Source organism: Saccostrea echinata, unplaced genomic scaffold, assembly GCF_033153115.1.
Source record: "Saccostrea echinata isolate AGI-Se365-2 ecotype Australia unplaced genomic scaffold, CSIRO_AGI_Sech_v1 ptg000002l, whole genome shotgun sequence".
Taxonomy (NCBI): domain Eukaryota; kingdom Metazoa; phylum Mollusca; class Bivalvia; order Ostreida; family Ostreidae; genus Saccostrea; species Saccostrea echinata.
In genome coordinates, this window is record NW_026889751.1 from 1,363,439 (window position 1) to 1,387,784 (window position 24,346).

Sequence of the window (24,346 nt, forward strand, 5' to 3'; positions counted from 1 at the left end):
AATCTGTTATTGTATACTGTTTCATTCTGGGGGTGGGGATATGTTTTGTTTTAAGGCATTGGTTAATTTAGTCAATATTTTATCACCCCCACCCCCCACCCCACCCCCCCACCCCTGAGTTTTCATATCTATTACCTGGTACACCCAATTCTCAAGTTTTTAAATCATGATGCTAGGCAAGTAACTGTTGAAAAATGGTGCATTTGGATTGCAAAGTACTTCTGTAATGAAAATCTGTTACATGTAAAACTGTTTAAATTCAATGCATCTCATGAAGAAAAACTTAAATTTGTTTATGTTATAAAATCACAACAAAGTTGTGTTGAAATCTGTAATTTGTAATTCATCTTTATGACTAAAAATTAAACAAACAAGTTCAAATACTTTTTGTAACAAATTTATACCCTTTATCTATGGTCACACATTACTACCATAGTTCCCTAGCTCCATGGCCTTGGGGTGTACAGAAATAGTGTTATTTGAAACCCATACATCTTGATTAAATCCTGTTAATGATTTTTTTTTTCACTTAACATGCCTCTTATCTGTATTATACTTCCAGTTAAATTTAATTTCCAGCTTTCTCTGCTTTCTTATTTATTGTACTAGCCCTTCTCTTTATATGACAAAGATTTGGTGACTTTCAAGGAGAGTGTCAAAGGTGATTCTATCTCTTCTGCCAAGAAGGGGAAGCAACTTCAGATAATTTTGAAAGATGTCAAATTTTGCAATCTGCTAGTATTTTGAAGTGAGAAAAAAACTAGATGTGTCAGGGTGACACTAATGCCCCTGCTGACAAGCAAGTTTTAAATACCAAAAATCAACTCATCATCTACAAGCAGTGCAAAAATAAAGTCTGGAAATTTAAATGGAAAATCTGACGAAATATAAAAAAAATTTCAAAGTCTTTTACAAGCATAGCAAAAAGTCCTGAAAGTGGTCAATTATAAGAAATTTTCAAAGTCTAAGGGCCATAACTTTCATAACAAGCCCATGGGCCACAACGCTCACACAGATCACTATAGCCCTTTTGTTTTTCATCTTCAGATTTTTTCCCTATCTATTCCCATGTAAAATTAGTATCACATATTGTGGTCCCATCCTACCCCTAGGGGTCATGATTTGAAAAAAAAAAACTTTTAATCTACACTATCTTAAGATGCTTCCATATCACTAGGACTGATTATGACTTTGCTATTCTTGAGAAGAAGATTTTTAGGGACTTTTCCATTTTTCCTAAATATTCCTTGAAAAATTTGATCGCTCATATAAGTGGCCCCACCCTTCCATGGGAGGGGGAGGGGGGTCATGATTTGAACAAACTTGAATCTACCCTACGTCAGAAATCTTTCACAAAAGTTTCATCTTTTCTGCCCCAATGGTTTTTGAAGAGAAGATCATTAAATGACTCAATTTTTACTTTTTCTTAATACTGTATACAGGGAAATTTTCGCCCCTGTTTTATTTTTGCCCCTTTTGCCCTACCCTCATTTGGGCGAATTTAAAAAGGGGCGAATTAAAGGAATACAGTATTATTTCTTAAACAAAACTATGACTGGGCGAATTTAAAACGGGGCAAACCTGTTTGCAAGTGTGAAAGGGCGGAAATAAAACGGGGCGAAAATAACCCTGTATACAGTACTTTATATTGTGATTACTTAACTCTTGAATAACTTCGGAGGTAGGAAACATCCACTAGCTGGGTGGCAATGTGTTGTTGAATATACTATGAGATTGATCACTCTAGATTTTTAAGGACATAAGACAGAAACTGATGAAACTTAGGAGATGCAAGTCCTCTTGTGTTACATTTTTTTTCACTTCTAATCATAAATTCAACCACTTCTTTCTAATAAACATTACCTTTGGAAGTCTAAACATTCTGAATGATATGACATACTTTCTGAAGTGCAACCATTGGAAATATACTGTACTTTCGGCATACTCAATGTTCAAATCATTCAATTTTCACTAGTGTAAACAATATGTTATGCCCCAAAAATCAAGTGATATGTGAGATTAAGAGCTGACATGAGCCTTTGGCTCAGTTGAACTAAAAATGGGTCATCAACATGAAACATATACTTGATCTGTAAGCCATAAATTTCAAAGTATATACCAAAAATCAACTCACTACCTACAAGCATAGCCAAAAAAAAGTCTGGAAATCTATGATGGAATGACAGAATGATAGAATGATGGGCTGAAAGGGGTAATACTATATGTTCCTACCATTTCATGGCAAGAGCATAAAAAACTAATTTGAAATTTTTCTCCAATCAGGCAGTTTAACTATCATTTGGGACCCGTCAAATATGCATTTGAACTCATAATAAAATTAAGAACTACCACTTTCGCAAGCCAAGGGTTACTGATCAGAACTCCAATCTACAAACTCTGCTCTACAAGCATTATACAGTTCAGATCAGGAAAAATTCGCTTACAAAGATGTACTGCACTGGCTTTAACATGAAAAAACTCTCATCCAACAAAATTGTTTTGTATTATAATTGAAATTATTAATCTTTTCTACCAATCCAAATTTATGAAGGGACACTATAAGATTACTTTATCCTGATCTAAGAGCTAAATGTTGGTGAAAGTCACTGTTATTATGAAAAAAAGATATGACTATAAAAATGTCTTTTATTTTACTGAACCCCCAGCTTCAAACAAGGAACTATATACATATCACTTATTTAAATCATGTGATAAAAAAAAAAGTGTCACAACTGGAGCTATATCTACAGGAAAAAACTTTTTAAGCATGAGATAGGCACACATAGGTCCTCCAGCATCAAGTACCAGGCACCAAATTATACTTCCTCCCATGTCCAATGAACTTTGTGGTTTTTTTATCTTAAATGTGCTGCTTATATATTTATTCACAATGCATTTGTATGCATTGCCAAGAGTAAGTTCATTGGCCTTCTGATGTTATTTCTATTCATCAATAAAAATCTGCATCCAAACTTTTTTAAACTTTTAACAATAAATAGATATATGACAGAAGAGCATCAGGCTCTTGAACAGAGTGACAAAGTTGATAGCATCTGGTATGCTTATATAGTAAGAATTTTTCCCCGTTTTCTGAAAATGGCACTCTACATGAATAGTACCTAGATGCTATTTGCTTCACAAAAGCAAAAGAGCAAATCATGATATTAATCACAATATTACAGCCTAATCCGTTTTCTTAGATGTGCAAATGAAATATTGATGACATAGCAGTCCAATATAACACCCACTAGGTATTAGGTTCTACATCTGTATAATACCAGTTAATTAATCATACTCTACATTCAATTTTCTAAAAAGAATCAGTATTACTGAACAATGCATCATTACTTTTTAAACAATCCTACCTCAAGTGAAAAAGTTCAAGACCATAAATGCCAAAAGAATTTAAGAAACTTAAATTGCTTTTGGCAATATTTTGTCAATTGGCCAACCTGTTTAATGAAACAAATAGAAGGAATTCAAGCCAATCAAATATCTGACCACATATTTTTGTAAGGAATTACATACCATTTTGGCTCAAGTGTAAAACTTTTGAATTATCCTTTCTTGTTAAAACTAAACCTACCACCCATGGACTAATGACTTTTATGTCAGGTAATTTAATGATTATTACTGGAACCTACACTGAAAAGGCAGTCTGAATTGGGTTTTTTTTCTTATCAATAACATGCAAACTTTACCATTTTTACCCTCTCTATTTTGAATTCTTGATCTTTTCATACAAGATACAATATCTGCAAGGACTACAAATGAAGACCTTAGAAAATTTAAGATATGTGACTTATCCAGCTCATCAGAGAGTTTTACAAATACCTCTGTTGATGGTAAATATTATTATAATAATTACAACTTTAAGTTGCACGTTTGTGTTCAAAGAAAAAATCAGTTTTATGTTTCTTTTTAAATAAAAATTTGACCTTTTCACCTTTCTAGCAATCTACCAATGATATGACTGGATGAAGAACTTGTGAGATGAAGTCACATTATGAGCATCAGGATGTTCATCTTAGTGATAGGAAGAGGCCCCTTATATCTCCACCCTGGCTGTGTCCTTGTACTCAGCTTTTAACGCCCCAATCACAAAACAAACATTGTCTACTGCTTCCTCCTTTTGTATAAAACCTTCATTCAGCCACCCAGATAGCTTATTAATTTATAATTTTTAAATTTATATCTACATAAGCAAAAACATAACAATAGATTTATGGACCAAAATGTTCAACTGAGTCACACAGCTCTAACTTTAAGACAAATGCATATGCAAATGAAAGCACTTATGGAAGAAATTTTCTGCTAAACCTTGATTCAATATTGTATCTCAACACTGGTCCCATAGACCACCCATACAAACTTGAATCTTCAATGTTGACCATGTTCAACTCACAAAAACATCAACAAGAGGCCCAGGGGCCACATCACTCACCTGAGCACTATGGCTAGGAAAAAGCAAAAATCACTTCAATCTTGAAAGGTTGAAAAGTTTAAATATAAAAGTGGTTGGGGGGGGGGGGGGGGGGGGTCATGAATTGAACAAATTTGAATCTACATTATCTGAGGATGCTTCCATTTAAATATGACCAATCATGGCTTTGCTGTTCTTGAGTAGAAGATTTTTAAAGATTTAACCTATGTATTCCTATGTAAAACTTTGATCACCCATTGTGGCCCCACCTGACCCCCAGGGGTCATGTTTGAACAAACTTGAACGTACACTATCTAAGAATGCTTCCATATAAATATGACCAATCATGGCTTTGCTATTCTTAACAAATAGTTTTTTTTTAAAGATTTTTACTATGTGTTCCTATGTAAAACTTTGATCGCCCATTGTGGCCCCACCCGACCCCCGGGGGTCATGATTCGAACAAATTTGTATGTACACTATCTGAGGATGCTACCATATAAATATGACCAATCATGGCTCTGCTATTCTTAACAAATAGTTTTTTTTAAGATTTTTACTATGTGTTCCTATATAAAACTTTGATCGCCCATTGTGGACCCACCTGACCCCCGGGGGTCATGATTTGAACAAATTTGAATGTACACTATCTGAGGATGCTTCCATGTATATGTGACCAATCATGGCTTTGCTGTTCTTGAGAAGAAGATTTTTGAAGATTTTCTCATATATTCCTATGTAAAACTTTGATCGCCCATTGTGGACCCATCTGACCCCCAGGGGTCATGATTTGAACAAATTTGAATGTACACTATCTGAGGATGCTTCCATGTAAATGTGACCAATTATGGCTTTGCTGTTCTTGAGAAAAAGATTTTTGAAGATTTTCCCATATATTCCTATGTAAAACTTTGATCGCCCATTGTGGCCCCACCCGACCCCCGGGGGTCATGAGTTGAAGAAACTTGAATCTACACTACCTGAGGATGCAACCATATAAATATGACCAATCATGGCTTTGTTGTTCTTGAGAAGAAGATTTTTAAAGATTTTTTCCTATATAATCCTATGTAAAACTTTGATCGCCCATTGTGGCCCCACCCGACCCCCGGGGGTCATGATTTGAACAAACTTGAATCTATACTACCTGAGGATGCTTCCATGTAAATATGACCAATTATGGCTTTGCTGTTCTTGAGAAGAAGATTTTTAAAGATTTTTTCCTATATATTCCTATGTAAAACTTTGATCACCCATTGTGGCCCTACCCGACCCCCGGGGGTCATGACTTGAACAAACTTGAATCTACACTACCTGAGGATGCTTCCATGTAAATATGACCAATTATGGCTTTGCTGTTCTTGAGAAGAAGATTTTTAAAGATTTTTCCTATATATTCCTATGTAAAACTTTGATCGCCCATTGTGGCCCCACCCGACCCCCGGGGGTCATGATTTGAACAAACTTGAATCTACACTACCTGAGGATGCTTCCAAGTAAATATGACCAATCTTGGCTTTGCTGTTCTTGAGAAGAAGATTTTTGAAGATTTTCCCATATATTCCTATGTAAAACTTTGATCGCCCATTGTGGCCCCACCCGACCCCCGGGGGTCATGATTTGAAGAAACTTGAATCTACACTACCTGAGGATGCTAACATATAAATATGACCAATCATGGCTTTGCTGTTCTTGAGAAGATTTTTAAAGATTTTTCCTGTATATTTCCTATGTAAAACTTTGATCGCCCATTGCGGCCCCACCCTACCCCCGGGGGTCATGATTTGAACAAACTTGAATCTACACTACCTGAGGATGCTTCCACATAAGTTTCATGTTTTCAAGCACAGTGGTTCTTGAGAAGAAGATTTTTTAATGATGCCATTAATTTTTCACAAATTCTTAATTATCTCCCCTTGGAAGAAGGCGTGGCCCTTCATTTGAACAAACTTGAATCTCCTTTACCCAAGGATACTTTGTGGCAAGTTTGGTTGAAATTGGCCCAGTGGTTCTTGAGAAGAAGTCGAAAATGTGAAAAGTTTACAGACGGACAGACAGACGGACAGACGGACTACAGACAAAAAGTGATCAGAAAAGCTCACTTGAGCCTTCGGCTCAGGTGAGCTAAAAATTGTTTCTTCGATGTCTTTTCTCATGTACTAAGTTGAATACAATATATGATACCATTTCTCAGTCTACATCAAAAATTTACATCAACACAAATGACAAGGGTTCAGATCAAATCAAACTCCAGATGTATAAATAAAGCTGCATATTAATCAAAACAAGTTTTGACATAACTAAATTAATACTGTGTCTACTTACAAAATATACCAGTATATACCAAACAACGTTATCTAGTTCCAGAGAAGTGAGAAGTCGGGTCAGCCTCGGAAGCTGGACAATCTAATCAGACACTGGTCGGCCCTGATTAATGACTCTCCAATCAATACTGTCAACTCTCCTCAGATCTCTCAACCCTCTACCCAAAACCCTCACTGATTGCTGTTTTTAATCAACTCTTTCTAGAAACAAACATCAGGATATCAGGCAAGAATGCAAGTTGTGTCAGAATATACATGTATTGTTATTAACATGCCTTGTCAATGTTCACACAAATTGCCCCTGTGTTATTCATGAGTACAGGATTATTTAATAAGGTTCTGTAAGCAGTTCCTCCTTCTTACTGAGCTAAATGAACACCATTCAGGATAAATGAACTCAGATCTTCTTATCTGTCAATGGCCAAGTACTCATTACGAAAGCTCAGCATCACTGTGATCTCATTCTACTAAAACCATATCATCAAACTACTATTTAGTATTTATTCTTGATATTTGCAAATACACATATGTACCATCCTTTCTGAGGGGATACAATGTGAAAGCATCTTAACCCCATAATTTCTTTTTCCATTTAGGCCAATAGGACTTCTTCTAATAAAAAGAACCCTCTCAAGACTCTTAACAATAAGACCTACTGACATCCTGCTCTGTAACAGTTGTGTGTACATGAAGTATTTTATACAAAAATGAATATCAAGAGGCGGTCATTCAACAGTTTGCTATTGGCTACATATATAGGCATAAATATAGAAAAGTTGATGACACGGAAACACATTTTTTAACTTCCCTATTATTGTACATATATGCAGATATATTATCTATTAGACTTTAAAAGAGACAAACACAAAAACAAAATGCACATCACTTCCTTGAAACAAAGATATTTACACTCAAGGTCCCCCCAAAAAATACATTTTGTATACAATTACTCTGTACAGCCTAGACAAAAATTATTTCTTCTCAAGTATTCTTATGTACATTTTCCTAAGTACATTCATACTTGGTGCAACAGATGTTCAACTGCAGAACAAATTATCCTCATTATTTCTATATCTTTAGAATGCTTACTGCACAAAAAAGACAAAAGCTTAATGAAACAACAAGAGTAAAAAGAACACATGAAAGTCGATGGAGTCCCTGGTAACTACTTCAGTTAATTTAACATTATGTCATTCCCTGCCAAATCCTCTGTGTGTATTGCCTGTCTCCTGCTTCTGTTGATCAATTACAACTAATTGAATGTACAACATATGGAAATTGCTATTGTACTGAGCATTATTAGATTACCACACAGCCTCTGGCTCAGAGCTCATGAGCAAAGGCTTGGAACATAGAAAATATGTCGAAAAATAAGCCCACTCTACTCCTACAAACATTCAAAAATAAACAATACAATGATCAATGTGTTTCTCCACTAAAACAGGATTATTATAAACTCTGTAAAGGGAATACTGAAGGGAAAAAATATCACAGATATTGTTTTGAAATTTTTTTGAAGATGAACGATGCCAAACTGATAATAAACAATTTACTATAAAACAATAATAGTAAAATGGAAAATAAAAGAAGAAAAAACAATTTTCATCAGTCATATGAAATTGATCTGGCATCTGGTTTATATAAGTTACCACTGACTGTAATGGAGAACAATGGGTTTTAGATGCTAAAGCTGATAGAAACAACTTCAGAAATCATTAAATTCACATCTTTCTGAATGCATTTCATGTCACAAATCATTACACTCCAAACATCAACATCATATGACAGGAAATTTTAAAGTTTTCCCTAAGATTGTCAAGAAATCTGCAAATATTGTGCTGTTCCATGTTCAAATTTTCAGACACACGTTAGATTTGATTTGAAGAGTTTCATTGACCAAATTTACTGTTTGCTTAGATTTGAATACGAAATCCACCGATTGCCATATCTTTGAAGGGCTTTATGAACTTGTGAGTGGTGATGTAGTTTATACAATTATCTTTTTTACCTGCTTCTTGGCAGGAACATGGAGCCCTCGATGAAAACAGAACCAGACAGTAGTATATACCAACAAGTACTCAACTCGCCTTGGCTGAAAAATATAAACAATTTTTTTTTATTCTTAAAGAGAGATAACTCTAGTCAACGAAAATTTTGGTATCTGAAATGCTGAAAAACTCTATCAGTATTTGTATTGGCAGTTTCACCATTTTCTCCAGACCACAAGATGTTCAATGTCCTTTTCTTTTTTTCTATAACATAAAGTGATTTAAAGCCTTTTTTTCTCTTTTTATCTTTTTTGAAATGTGATGACTCACCAATACAGAATATCATTGGCTTCATGATACTCGTATCGTACAGTACGACACAATGCTCTAAGGGCTGGCTCTCGTAGTGATGAAAGAGCCTCCATTCCATGAAGGTAGGAATACACAAGGTCCAAGTCCTAAAACACAGCAAATATCAGAATAACTATTAAATGTCAATTATAATACAATTTTTAGTCTCCCCTTTATACTTCAAAAGTAAAATATACAAAACATGAAAGAACCTGATTATTAAAAAGGGAATACATGTACCTAGTATAAAATGTCAAAATGATGTTTTGCAAAGTAAATTTTAAAATTTTAATCCATATGATTATATAGATAATATGATCTAGACTAAATCAGTAAGTACATTTATGAGGTGCCAGGAACAAATATTAACCCATGCAAATTCTTTTACATGTGTTCTAGCACTTTCTAAATTCTGGGAACTCTTATAACTTAACCACAGAAATCAAGATGTAAAAATTATAAAAAGTTTTCACTGTCAGTAAGAAAAGGAATAAATAACTAGATCTGTGTAGCCAAAATTATTTGGGTAAAAAAACAAACAAACATGAAATTCTTCTTTTCATGGAAGCCTACATTGAAAGCACTACTACAAAACTGTGTGGGTCACCGAGCCCTTTTAACAATACATTGTTGTGGCACCACTTCATCCCAGTAAATCATCCCAATGACAATAATCAAAATATTTTGAAGAAGAAGACATAATACCACATACAATTATTTAAACCTGTCTGGCATCATTCCGCTCCAATGGAGTGTGATAAGATCAAATGAAGTAACTCAAATTAGTCCGGTATTACACCTGAGTGTTCTATTACACAGAACATTTAAAAATGGGTCATTTGGGATTCTTTAACACAGAATTACTTCTTAGATATTCAATACAAAATGATAAATAAATTCACAAAGATATACTGCATCTTTAATTTGAAGTAAATAATTTTTCTTGTTCACAGTAGAATCTTACCTGGATTTCCTTTTTTCAGAATGATAACATAATATGATTAGAAACAATTTTAAACGTGAAGATTAAGGTTTTATTTATGTAATCACTAATCAGCCACTATCCATCATATTGGATAACAAGAATAGATATGGGTTACCCCATATCCAAGATATTCGGCTTTTAATTTATTCGAATTTTCATTGTGCTCAGATGATTTCTAATTAAAAAAAAACTATTTACTGATAAAACGTCAGAGATACTCAAGCTGTAGAAAGTCAACTATACAATGGCCATAAATATCCTAAAATGACATAATATTTAGGCTACTGAGTTTCAACATCTTTTGTTGGATAAAATATGCATGTACTAAGGAAACTGCATGTACATACATGTATATAACGTTACATGCGTGTAGTGACTTTTATTATCACAACGTTGCAGATGCCTAAAAAAATAGTTTTAATTTCACATAGAACATAGACTAAATATAATTAACCGTATAATTTTAAAGATGTATTTAACAGCTCACTCATTTTCAGGAATATTTAATCCAAATAGCATGTTACAGGCCTGTAGCAACGTTTTCAAAGTGAAGGGGGGGGGGGGGCTCCAAAAAAATCCCGCGTACTATGGGCCTGTGCTACATGTGTACCATCTAACATTCCAATGATAGAATCTTCTGTAAAAATTCGAAACAAGTCCAAGCAAAGATCAAAGATAGCCCAATTTTTTAAATAGCAAAACTATAGATCTATCAAGGATAGATTTTAATTTATTTTTTAATTTTGTGCTATTAAAGTACTATAACTCAAAGTATAGGCATATGTTAAAGATGGGTCAACAAGAGTAATCAATGAACTCGTCTAGAGATGCATTGAAGGCCGTTGTTAAACGCAAAGGAAAGCGCAAGATCGGTTGGGGCTGTGAACATTCCTTCGTCATGGAATAAAATCCGACATTTAACACTTTATATAGATTTTGAATATAGAGACGTTTTGAAGATAAACTTCATTTTTGTTTCTAGAAATGTTTTTAATTACAAAAATAGTATATTTTCGTGTTTTTAAACAGAGTAGATCAATGACCTAGCATCGTTTTAGATAACTCAGTCCCTCTAGCCCAGTCTAGGGCTTGAGTAAAAAACCTGCACTTGTTATGAAACTGGTGTATAGTTCTTCTTCATGTTCGTAGCAAATACTGATATCCAGTCTACATGATCTAAGCGTCACTAGCGAACGGTTCACATATCTGTGCTTGCAAGACCAAATAGACTAGGTTTACACACGTGCGAAGATCCTTTCCGACGAGCTCGGCAAATCACGTGAGAAGTTACGACTGCAGGTGTTTTACCATAATAACCTTTCCATTATTTAAAAAAAGAGAAGAAAAAACACACAGTTAATGATTAACATTCTCACTCAAAAGAAAATATACGGCAATTAACGAACAATAATCATGACAGTTATATAATTGGTGAAAAGATTTATCACAATCAATCGAAGGATGACCTATATATTTTCGTGAAAAAGACTGAGGAGGCAGAGAGCGTAGGAATATGAAAACTTTTTATTTCCTTTTCTGGGGAAAAGTGATTTTCTTAAAATCTTTTTACGTTAATTTTGTTTTCTTTAACGTATTAAATATACATCATTATTTTTAACATTTGTTGTAATGTTGTATCTACTGATCATGAATGGAACTATTTTCTTCGGAGCAATTGTGTGAAGAGTACCTGACTTTAGTAATATATCGTGAATAGATAATATGCACTGATCGAATATATTAAAAATGGGGGGAAAAATTCAATAGCAAGTTAGCATATTCATGTTGATAGATCCAGAATAAACACAATGGTATGATACATAGAGTGATAAGATAGACATGCAAGTATCTTTTTTTAATGTTTAATTTTTATAAATTATTATCATCTGTATTCATGATTTATTAGAAAACATTCATTTGTCAAGTTCGTTCTATGTGTTTGTTTCTGCATTTATATGAGGTTATGTGGACAAAACATAAAAATCTAATCCAATGAATGCAACATAAATATATCTCTATAATTATTATAATAAAAGTGAGTTTTATTTCAATGACTTTCTTTGAAAGATAGCAATTTACATCACAAATGTAAGTAAATGACATTTGGGGTCACATATCCCCTCCCCTTAAGGAAATTACAAGTCTGAAAGTGTACATGTTTATTGGTAGGAGAATATATTGAAACTAGAGGTACTGTGAGTACTGAGCTCACAAAATGATATCCTTCACCTCCCAAATGATTATAATGGCAAAATCCAAGTTTTGCTATGGGAGACCCAAAATAAGTGTCCGATCAAAAAGTAAAATAGGAGGTGCACAATGGCACTACGTAATTAAGATTCTGTGAAAGTATCATTAAATTTTATTCACTGGTATAAGAGGAGTTGCAGATAGGAGATGGGTATCCCAAAGTGTAACGGACGGATGTAGATAAATGCCAAATATATAATGTTAAGATCAATCATTTGTCATAGTAACAGTGTGAAATAAATATTTTTATTTATTTTTTTTTTTTTTTGTATATATCACTCATTATCTAGAGGCATCATGTAACAATCAGGAAATAATAGGGGGATAAAACAAAAAAATATCAACATTTGTAAAATGATTACCTCCTCTAAGCGTTGATGCGGGAACTTCTGCAGACATTTAATGAACTGGATATCACTGTGAGCGGCCATCTTTCCACGACCTTCACCTTGTCCTGAGGGTATGAAGCCAGGTGACTGACGATGGTACTGTGTAGTGTACATTTTACCCCAGTCTCTATCAACACTACATACTATGTCTTCCCTTTTTCACATTCTTATAACAGATTAGCATCAACATGTAAATTATATTGTCTTTCTTGTGAACATAGGAGTGTGTTATTTTTCCATCACGTAATTGTTTGATACAACAGACATCCAATAAATTGTTTTAGCCTCACATTGTAGGTGGAGATTTCAATCATTGCAATCAAGCAATTTTCTCTGTGCCTAGAATTGCCAGTACCAAAGTATATCCAGATGGATCTTCTTACTCTCTTGATCTGCAACAGAAAGAAAATGTTTCTGATTCCAATGTATAAATAAACAATGCCACTGATATACAGTCTTTGAACAATTCATAGATAAACAATGACTGGCATCTACAGAACCAAGACATTTAAATAAACTTTATAACCCAATACTTTTTTGTGCTTCAAATAACCTGTCTGCTGAAATGAAACATCAAGCAATCACACTCATGATAATCCTTAATTGGTGAACTCTGTTCCATAACATACTTTTTTCAATTTTATTTTTACTAAATTAATCCACATTACAGAACTCATGTGCTATAAAGCATTCTGTAGTACTGGAATATTCCCCTTCAGGTACAACTTACATTTGAATCTATATTAACTCAAACATACTTCTACCCAAAGTATTCAAATTTGAGAAAAATAACTATGTCATCAAAATTCTGGAAAATGCAGAAAAGTCCAGCAATTTCATCCACCAAAATAATATTTAAAAAATTAATATCTTTCTTTGATAGCTGTTAATTGCATATAGCTAGATGCAATCACAATTCTGGAAGCAGAATTTTCATTTTTAAGATTTTTTACTTTTCATTTCTTGTTATTATCTGTAAATTTCAGTGTTTATTTTTTTTCTTTTCCAATGTTAGTCAAGAATGGCAAAGACTACCAATTATCATGATTATATATAACTCTTCTGCCTGGTATACAATTCTTGGAAACTATGTTATATCCCTTATGTAATTTATAAAAAAAATTGTTCTGCATGCTGGCAATGTAGAAAAATAACCAGGGCAGATAACAATTTATGCATGTATTCTTTATTTACCGGTATTTATTATCATTAATTTTTTTACATTTTATTCAGTTACACTTTAACATATTTTTTTTTTAACATCCAATGATCCAAATAAAGTTTTTCCAAGAAAAACATTCAATTCTCATTTCTTAAAACTGACTTTATATAAATTCAAAGAAAGCGTCATTGTTATTTTCTGTAATACTATGAACAAAAAAAAATAAGATGCTGAAAAAACTACTAAACAACTATGTTAGCAACAACTTTTAATTGCAATTTGTCAGCCTAAAATCCTGGACTTTTAATTCTCACAATTAAGGGAACATTCTACATAAACTCACAGTTAAATTGTTTGAGACAAGAAATATAACAAAGGAAAATCACTAAATTTGCAGATATTTCTTGCACAGAAAGTTGGTACACAATCAATCATATTCAGTGTTAACTCAGTTATATATTAATTCATTTCAAGTTATCCCTTCAAGTTTCAGATCTGACCTAGGTCAAAAAACTTTTACCCTTGGTGTAGATCATTTTTGAAGAAGTGACCAATATTCTTTAAGCCTCAATTTATAGATATAGGAGTCTGACTAAACTTAAAACATTCTATCATTAAAATGACTGCTAGTAAAAGTTGTCAGCCCTGCCAAAGATCTACTCGCCCAAGAAAATAATTGTCTTTTATAAATTTGTTATTAGCGAAAATGTGGCTGGGACCAGGTCTCCATAATTTCAATCACAAATCTATAGACTGATAAATCCTGCCCCTTTCCTCGGTACACTTCACTTTGCTGCCAATTCTATGTTGGTTAATTTGAGAGAGATTTACCAAAATTATGAATTTTCATTGTGCTAAAGGATGACTGCACTTAAGGACATGCGGAATTTGCGACAAAGTAAACTTTCAAAACAAGCATTTTTCTTTTCATTGCAAGAATGGTCAACATCCAATCTACAACTTTATGTAGTTACGTTTAATAAAAGTGTGTATTTACGAAGTTCAAATCTGTTTTCAAAGGCAGGGGTCATCACAATTTCTTGAATCTCCGTTTGATAATGAGGACGCCCACTTTTTTACTGACTTTATACATAGTCAGCGCATGTTTGTCTATTGTTCTACGTTTAACAGTAGTTGTATATTTGCATAAATAATAATGTGTTAAAAGGAGATTAATAGACAAACATGCGCTCATGATTAAAAAGAGAAAAAACTGCTTCTTCTTACATTCGCTCTCTGTGTTGTAACCAAGGATTGTGACATGTTGAATATTATAATTCACCACGTGATTTCTTACTTCAGGTAACTTTGTGAATACTAAATTCCGTCACGTGACTTGTAAAGGTAGCATGTTTTGTGTTAGCTAGGACACTGTGTTCGAACACGTTAAGTCATCTGGCATTGATATAAAATCTGCTTTAATTACATTGACGTGCTCATATTGTTAATTTCGTTTTGAAACCTTTGTCAGAAGTGTATTTGTGCCATACAGAATGGAGAGGGAGACTGGAAAGAGTGATCACGTTCTTTTTTTTCAAACATGTCATTGTTATTTATCAAGTCTAATTTAAGACCCATTCTTACAATGTTAGCTCCACCTCTCATGCATAGCTAATGTTCAATCAAGGGCAGGTAAGTGTAAATTCACTATATTTGGAAAGCAGTAAGGACAAAAAACATTGAATCATATTATTGTATCACAGTCTAAAATCATTTTAAGATTTAAATGTGGTTCCAAATTGACAGTATTCTTTCATAAACACACAAAAGTGAGATAAGGTTTAGATATAAAAGCAAGAGAAGTAACCGAAAAAGACCCAAAAACAGGCGTTAAGTGCAGTCATCCTTTTAACACATCCAACAGAGCATTGTTACATGCAAATTTATTCGCCCACAGCAAAATGTGTGCATCTAGGGAGGTCAGGCACATGGTTATTTCAGACACTGCATAATATTGGACATTTTTTTTCTACTCAGTCAATAACCTAGTCCGAAATATCTCACGTTTTCCTGGCTTTTTTACAATTTTGATATTTTACGTGCCAGGAAAACATCAGAATCGGCGCCATTACGAAAACTGGTAATTCGCGCCGCCTCCAACCGGAGGCGACATTCTCGGGTTGATTTTCGATACTTGCGAACCGAATTAAATGCTGAATTCACAACTCATCAATAGTACAATGCCTTTAGTACTCATCAACATCATTTTTATGGTTTGTTAATAAAATATACAGTCCAGTGAAAACATTTTATCAGACTCTCAAGTTTTGTTTTCAAATCGTGCATTTTAAAATCTTGCAAGACCTGTGTCGAAATGTAGAGCGATATTTTCTTTTCATCAATATTGGTGAGTACTAGAAGCATTATGCTATTGATAAATTGTAAGTTCGGCATTTAATTCAGTTCGCTAGTATCGAATATCAGCTTCAGTTGGAGAAGGCGAAATTTCCAGTTTTCGTAATGGCACTGGTTCTGACGTTTTCCTGGCACGTAAAATATCAAAATCGTGAAAAAAGCCTGGAAAACGTCAGATATTTCGGACCATCAATAACCATTAAATTAAATTTTAAGGCTCAAGTTAATTGCTTCATTTTTGCACAATATCAATGGGAAATATTACAAGAATTGCTTGAGATGAACTGTTAATGGTGAAACCGTTAGAAATGTAATCATTTGATATTATGACATTCCCATGAACAAAGAATAATGAAATATTAATCATCAGGTTAATGGTATAAAATTCACAAGAAGTATATACTAAAGAGTTAAGTTGGACATATCCCACAAAAATATCACAAAGACAAAAGTAAATCAATAAAACAATCTTAAATTATCGTAAAACACATTTTGTGTCATAGTAAACAGATTCACACAAACATCACCAGAAAATACACATATTACACCTGTCCAGACCTACCTGATAAGGTTAGTTGAACGAGACGCTTCGTAGACAAGCCACTTGGCAGCAATGAGCTCTATTTCGCATATTCTATTATACTACACCTCTTAAATATATCTTTAACTTTCTTCCAACATGATTGTATCTCATAAAATTTGCAAAAATTCTTACCAAATTGTTTACTGCATGGGTATTCCGCCATATTGCCTATGATCTGTTTACAATGAAAACGAGGCTGCTTCCTCTGACGTATTTAGCGCCCCACCTCCAACACCTGTTGCACGAATTTACGCAATGAATACAAAAATATTAACTATGACTAAAAGAAATAAGATATATTTATATTATCGAATTATTATATTAAAGTTTTTTCGTTTTTCCTTACTTTACTAAACTATATAAATTTTTATAACCGAAAATCCTGGGAGGGGGGGGGGGGTCTGGACCTCACTGAACGCGGGGGAGGGGGGGGGGGGGGGGGGCAGGGGTTATAGTATTTTGCTATAGTAAATTTTCCTTTATATGCTGTTCCCCCTTCCCCCACGTTTTGTTGCAGTAAGGTCGAGCAGTGGCAAATATTCCAGGATTTAGACGGTTAATCACGGTTTTTTTTTTTTTTGTTCAGACTTTAATATTAATATAAACAATTGTGATCAACTACCTTTTGAAAAGATACAGCATTTAATATTTAAAGACATCTTGGGTGTACAGAGAAAAGCTTCAAATTTAGCCATTAAATATGAGCTAGGAACACTTCCTATTTGTTGCAAAGCTTTCATCTCTATGTTTAAATATTATAAGAGACTAAAAAACCATAATAATAAAAATGGAATTAGAAATCAAATTCTTATTGCTGCTTTCTTAGAAGATGACATTCTGTATAATAATGATGTAAAGGATAATTGGCAGAGTCAGATTGATAAATTAAAAAAGAAGCTTAAACTTCCATCATTAGATATCACTGATAGCACATTTAGCAGCTACTTGAAGAATTTCTACATAAAAAATGTTAATTTGCAACTTCAGAACATTGAATTCACCAAATGTGGTAAATTATTATTTTACAGTCAAATTAGAAAGAACTATGAATTACAAGACTACTTGAAATTTCCAATTAATAAATCTGTACGTTCTAAATTAACAAAACTGAGAATTTCTGCACACCCTTTAGAAATTGAAATTGGCAGATATTCAAAGCCTTGTATCCCAAAAGAATCTCGTTTTTGTCACTATTGTAAAAATGTTGTAGAAAATGAAATACATTTCATATATGACTGTCCTATATATAAAGATTTGCGAAAAAAGTATTACCCTTTGAACATCTATAATTTAAATGATAACATGTTGAAGGAAAATCATTGTAAAGTACTTTGTAATCCTGACAATGCAGTTCATTCTAGAAGGCTATGCGAATTTTTACATGAATGTTTTGAATTGCGTTCTAAAAATAGAGCACAATAATATATATTTAATGCATTAATTAGTTTATCTCTGTCCATATTATACTGTTTATACTATTTGCATAATGATTATGTATAACTTCAAGTTGTAAAAGTAGTTGACTTCACTGATTTGTACACTTGCATGTATGTATGTACTTTAGTATATGTTTTAGTAATCTGAAAACACACTGTATTTTTCATTTTGTTTGTAACATGGTTGTATGCCAACATGTTTGGTGAATCAATAAATTGAATTGAATTGAATTGAAATTGTTTGGTTTTTTTTTTTTGGGGGGGGGGGGGGAGGGGGGGTTCTTTTAGGTTCAGATTACTTTGGGAAGTCGCCCCCTCACTTTTTGGTCGATCGGTTTATTATTTTTTTTCCTTTTTACTAAGTAGTAAAAACAGACCATGCAATAATTTTCCCGATGTATAGAATACTATAGAAAACATAGCTACTCTATGCTTGTGCCCCCTCAATAAAAACGTCTGATGACTTTTTTTTTTGCTTGTCAAGGAATTTTGGTACTTGATAGTGCCCCCCCCCCCCCAACTGAAAACGTATGTGCCCCCTCAAAGTGAAATTGCTTCCTATACGGGCCTGACAGAGGCTTGGTAGAATATTTACTGGTCAGGCTTTGATTAGTAAAGTGTCTGCTGTCCATCTGTCTGTAATTTTTTCTCAAAAAAATGCTACAATAGTATTGTTCCAATTTCACTAAAATTAGTAGACTACATTAAGATGCACAAGATTTGGATTTCTGGCGAACGGTGTAGTATGGTTGCTAAAAATAGAATTTTATTGTGCTCTTCCTTTTAGTCCGATCTCCATCAAACTTGGTACACCTGTAAATTACCCTAACATACATACATGTAATCCCTTTTGTAAGATTTTTACTTCGACAACCCATGGTTACTTCTGTGCATTCTTTTAACATGCTCTACTCCTCCAACAGTTTTAGTTCAATTTCAATAAACTTGATACATAAATATTTACGATCTTAAATTTCTTTGTCCGAGATTTAACTACAAATAGTAAAAAATCTTGATTTCTACATAAAAGTACAGGTTCATTGATAGGCGTGTTTAAAAAAATACGTGCGGGGCGGGACAGAGGGAGACAGAAGTAGTTGGGGCTTGCAGTGTGTGATTTACGGAATCAAGAGCATGTAACTGTCATATTTTTTGGTTTCACGATGATGATCAAGCAATTGGCTTGTGTGATTAAAAAAAAAAGACAGTTATTCCTTAAAAACACTACCCTAAGCTATTAGATTTCGATTTTAAGGAATTGTGTTGCAAAGCATGGTTACTGAAAATACGATTTTCTGTGAAATTCTACAAAACGCTCCTACAGTTTTTAGTTTGATTTCAATAAACGTTATTATGTAAGTAGCCTGACTGTGACATAGTTCAATTTTAGTAACAGGTCAAATACAGGTATACTATACCAAGATACACAATATCTTTCTGGCGTTTTTAATTTTTGAAGAAATGGTTACTTATAAGAGAATCAAGTTTGGAATTCATATTACACAACAATTTTGATCTGATTAAAAAAAAAATCATAAACAAGAGGACCAAGGGCCTAGAATTGCTCTTCAGATAAATTGTACAACCCATTACTTCTATTTTAAGCCTCTAGTATCCTAAATATTTAAATAAAGCCTTAACATTCCAAAAGTAGGTCATCATGACCTACATTTTGATTAACACACTTTGAGAACCTAAGATGCATCAACTGACAAAGGTTGATGATCCAAGACCCTTATTATCTTAAATATTCAGATACACCCAAAAGCAGATCAAAGTGACCTACTTTTTAGTTAACATACTCCCGAGACCCCAAGATGCATCAACTGACAAAGTTTAATGATTCTAAGCTTCTAAATATTTCAAATATTTAGATATTGCTCCTGAAGTAGGACACTGTGACCTACTTTTAGTTGACATATTCTGAGGACCCAAGATGCATCAACTCACAAAATTTGATGATTCTAAGCCAAATAGTATCTGAAATATCTAAGTATAGCCATGAAATTCCAAAAGTAGGTCACTGTGACTTAGTTTTTGATTGAACTACTATAAAGTCCCAAGATGCATAAACTGACTAAGTTTGATGATTCTAACCCCCTTATTATCTGAAATATTTAGATATAGCTATGAAATTTCAGAAGTAGGTCACTAGCCTACTTTTTGATTATTATATTCCGAGATCCAAAGATCCATCAACTGACAATGTTTGATGACTCCAAGCCTCTTATTATTTGAAATATTCAGATATTGCATCTATATTCTAAAAGTAGGTCATATTGACCTATGTTTTGGTCACACTCTGAGGATCCAAGATGCATTAACTGACAAAGTTTGATGATTCTAAGCCAATTAGCATCTGAAATATTTAAATATAGCCAAAAATTTCAAAGAGTAGGTCATCATGACCTACTCTTTCGTTGAAATACTTTGTGGCCTCAGGATGCATTAATAAACAAGGTTTGATGAACACAGGCTTCAAAGTGTCCAAATTATGCCTCTAAAACACCTGCAAAAATCAAAAAGTAGGTCAGTGTGACCTACTTTTTGATAAACATGTTTTAAGGCCCCAAGATGCATCAACTTACAATGTTTGATGATTCTAAACCTCTCAATATCCGAAATACTGACCTTAAATGTTTTGAAAATGATAAGTCATGAAATCCAGAAAGTAGGTCACAGTGACCTACTTTTTGGTTTACAAACTTCAAGGCCCCATGATTCATAAATGACAAGTTTTGATGATCATAGGATTCAAAGTGTCCAAGATATGCATCAAAATCAAAATTGAAAATGAATAGCTGCAAAATTCAACAAGAGGCCCAAGGGCCTTAACGGTCTTCTGAGTATAATACAACAATTTAGAGTATCCATAAAGTATAAAATAAACTGATAGATGAAGCTTTGTTGCCCAGAAGCAAGAGAAATAGGATGATCAGGATCAATGAAATAATTAGTCTAGTATTCAGTAACAACTCATAAATTAAATTTTAATCTCTCCCCCATTTATCACTATCACAATGCAGACAATTAACAAACTAGTATTAGTTCTTCCATACTACTTTTAACCCCAGATTGTGACCTCTCACATTGGCCTCTCTTGGTCTTTGAAGAACATTTAATAAGTTATTTTTGTCTCATTTTGATTTATTTATTATTTACAAGTCTACCTGATCATTAAAACTATGAAAGTTCTTTTTGTATTATACAATAACATTTTTTGCATAATTCTCTTAGTCTATTGACTTTCAAATACATGTACATTATTTACAATGATTTAAAATTATCAAAAGTGAATGGCAAAGGGGAATAACTTCTCTCAATAGAATACAAATTAATAGAGCGCTGGCCAGGACCAGAACACTTGACAAAATGGTGCTGATGTTCAAAAATCTGGTAAAAATATCCTTGCTTATCAAAACTTTTATTCTGTTTGCCTTCGATTTGCCAAGGAGCAGAGAAGATTTTCAAAGAAATAATGCATTTTCACTACAGAATCAACACAGCCCTATCCTAACACTAAAACCCATGTCCCAGGGTCATGCAATTCACAAATAAGAAGATTTTCAAAGAATTAACGCATTTTCACTATATAATCAATAGAGGCCCCTCCTAACACCACAGCCCCTGACCAAGGGACCATGAAATTCACAATCTTGTAAAAGGCATCCTCGTGCATCATAACCATGCACTTATTTTGTTTAAATAATACCCAGTAGCAGAGAAGAAGATTTTCAAAGAATTAATACATTTTCACTACATAATCAATAGAGCCCCGCCCTAACACCAGAACCCCTGACTCAGGGCCATGAAAATCAGAATTTTGTAAGAACCATCCTTGTGCATCATAACCATGCACTTAGTTTGTTTAAATAACACCCAGTAGTAGAGAAAAAGATTTTCAAAGAATTAATACATTTTCACTATATAATCAATAGAGCCCAATCCTAACAACACAGCCCCTGACCCAGGGGTCAGGAATTTCATAATTTTGTAAAAGGCATCATTGATTATCATAACCATACACTTAGTTTGTTTTAATAATACCCAGAAGCAGAGAAGAAGATTTTCAAAGAATTAATACATTTTCACTATATAATCAATAGAGCCCCGCCCTAACACCAGAACCCCTGACCCAGGGGCCATGAAATTCAGAATTTTAGAAAAGGCATCATTGATTATCATAACCATGCACTTAATTTGCTTTAATAATACCCAGGAGCAGAAAAGAAGATTTTCAAAGAATTAATGCATTTTCACTATATAATCAATATAGCTCCACCCTGACACCAGATCCCCTGACCCAGGGGCCATGAAATTCACAATTTTAGAAAGGGCATCATAACCATGCACTTAGTTTGTTTAAATAATACCCAGGAGCAAAGAAGAAGATTTTCAAAGAATTAACGCATTTTCACTATATAATCAATAGAGCCCCGCCCTAACACCAGAACCCCTGACCCAGGGGCCATGAAATTCACAATTTAGGAAAAGGCATCATTGCTTATCATAACCATGCACTTAATTTGTTTAAATAATACCCAGGAGCAGAGAAGAAGATTTTCAAAGAATTAATACATTTTCACCATATAATCAATAGAGCCCCGCCCTAACACCAGAACCCCTGACCCAGGGGGCATGAAATTCAAAATTCAGGAAAAGGCATCATTGCTTATCATAACCATGCACTTATTTTGTTTAAATAATACCCTGGAGAAGAGAAGAAGATTTTCAAAGAAATAATGCATTTTCACTATATGATCTATATAGCCCCAAAGTAGCACCAGAACCCTTAACCCTGGGGCCATGAATTTCATAATTTTGGTAGAGGGCCCCATGCTTATTACAATCATGTCAACAGTTTGACTGCTTGGTGTCCAGGAGTAAATAAGAAGATTTTTAAAGATTGCATCAATTTTGGCGGTTTTAGCCCACCCCTCGGGCCCCAGGGGGGCAGGGACCATGAAATTCACAATTTTTGTTCTCCTTCACTCATAGATGCTTTATGTAAAAATTGGTTAAGCCGTTTTGGAGGAGAAGTTGAAAATGTTCAAAAGTTAATGCACGATGGACTACGACGGACGAAAACGGATAGCAATAGGTCACCTGAGTGACTCAGGTGACCTAAAAAGTAGGTATGTAATTGTGACATACTTTCGAGTCAACATGATATGAAATCCTAAAATGCATCAACCAGCAAGATTTGATGATCCTAGCCCTTATAGTGGGCAAAATATCAAAGTTTTATCAAAACATAATTTTTGGTCAACTTTGAAGTGACCTTGAGACCACGCTCTTTGCCCTAAGGTGATTTGAACAATTTTTAATCTATCATTTAAGCTACCATTTCATTTGTTCCCGTCAAGGAATGGAAACCAGTAAGAAATCAGCCTTTATAGTAGGCAAGTTTTGTAAACAAATATGACTTGTCTTTAAAATGGAAAGTGCCAGTATTGTAGGATTTGTGACTAGTTACTTCAAATTAATTTTTGGAAGATCCTTCTCCTTACAATCACAAAAGAGGCGCTATGTTGGGTTTTTTTTTTTAGCCACTTGATAACAACACATTTGAAAGAGATATTCTCATTAATTGGTTTATAGTTGCATAGCGACTTTTGTCAAGGGTTTGTGAAGAGGACCGATATCACAAAACCTTGACATTGTGAAGATGCAGTTTTATGTACTAGACACTTTATAATTCTTGATTATCGGAATGATTAAATTTTGTACTTTATATAATTTGTTTGTTCTTACATATACCAAATAAAATTTTTGAGTTGTCAAAGGATACAGAGAAATTTAACTCTTCAATGTCATCCCAAGGTTCCTCTAAATTTACCAGATACATTCAATAAAAAGCTCTTCAAACTGATTCAGTATCAGTTTACATGGACTGAAGCTCCCGATCTACAATCTGTTATCTTTAGCTTAAAAAAAACCCCAAAACTCTAAGGCAACGGCTAACTGAGCTATGCCGATGGAAGTTTATATTAGCTGTCTGTATATTTCTCACATTTTAGCTCATCTGAGCCATAGCTCATGTATATCCAGATTGTTAAAATTGTGGTCTGGAATTAAAATAAAAAGAAAACACTGTAAA

At 33.7% G+C, this 24,346-nt stretch overlaps 1 protein-coding gene across 2 annotated transcripts in view; it reads right to left on the reverse strand.

Annotated features, from left to right (window-relative positions):
• The window catches only part of LOC133204719 (rap guanine nucleotide exchange factor 2-like), a 50,882-nt gene extending 33,873 nt beyond the window's left edge, over positions 1-17,009 (reverse strand). For both annotated transcript variants that reach the window (XM_061340544.1, XM_061340515.1), the window contains exons 1-4: positions 16,943-17,009; positions 12,684-13,102; positions 9,066-9,193; positions 8,756-8,839 (exon numbers count right to left, since the gene is read on the reverse strand). In XM_061340544.1, the coding sequence (XP_061196528.1) occupies positions 8,756-8,839; positions 9,066-9,193; positions 12,684-12,824 (353 nt within the window). In that variant the 5' untranslated portion in view covers positions 12,825-13,102; positions 16,943-17,009. The remainder of the gene's footprint in view (positions 1-8,755; positions 8,840-9,065; positions 9,194-12,683; positions 13,103-16,942) is intronic.
• Between the last annotated feature and the right edge of the window lie 7,337 nt (positions 17,010-24,346).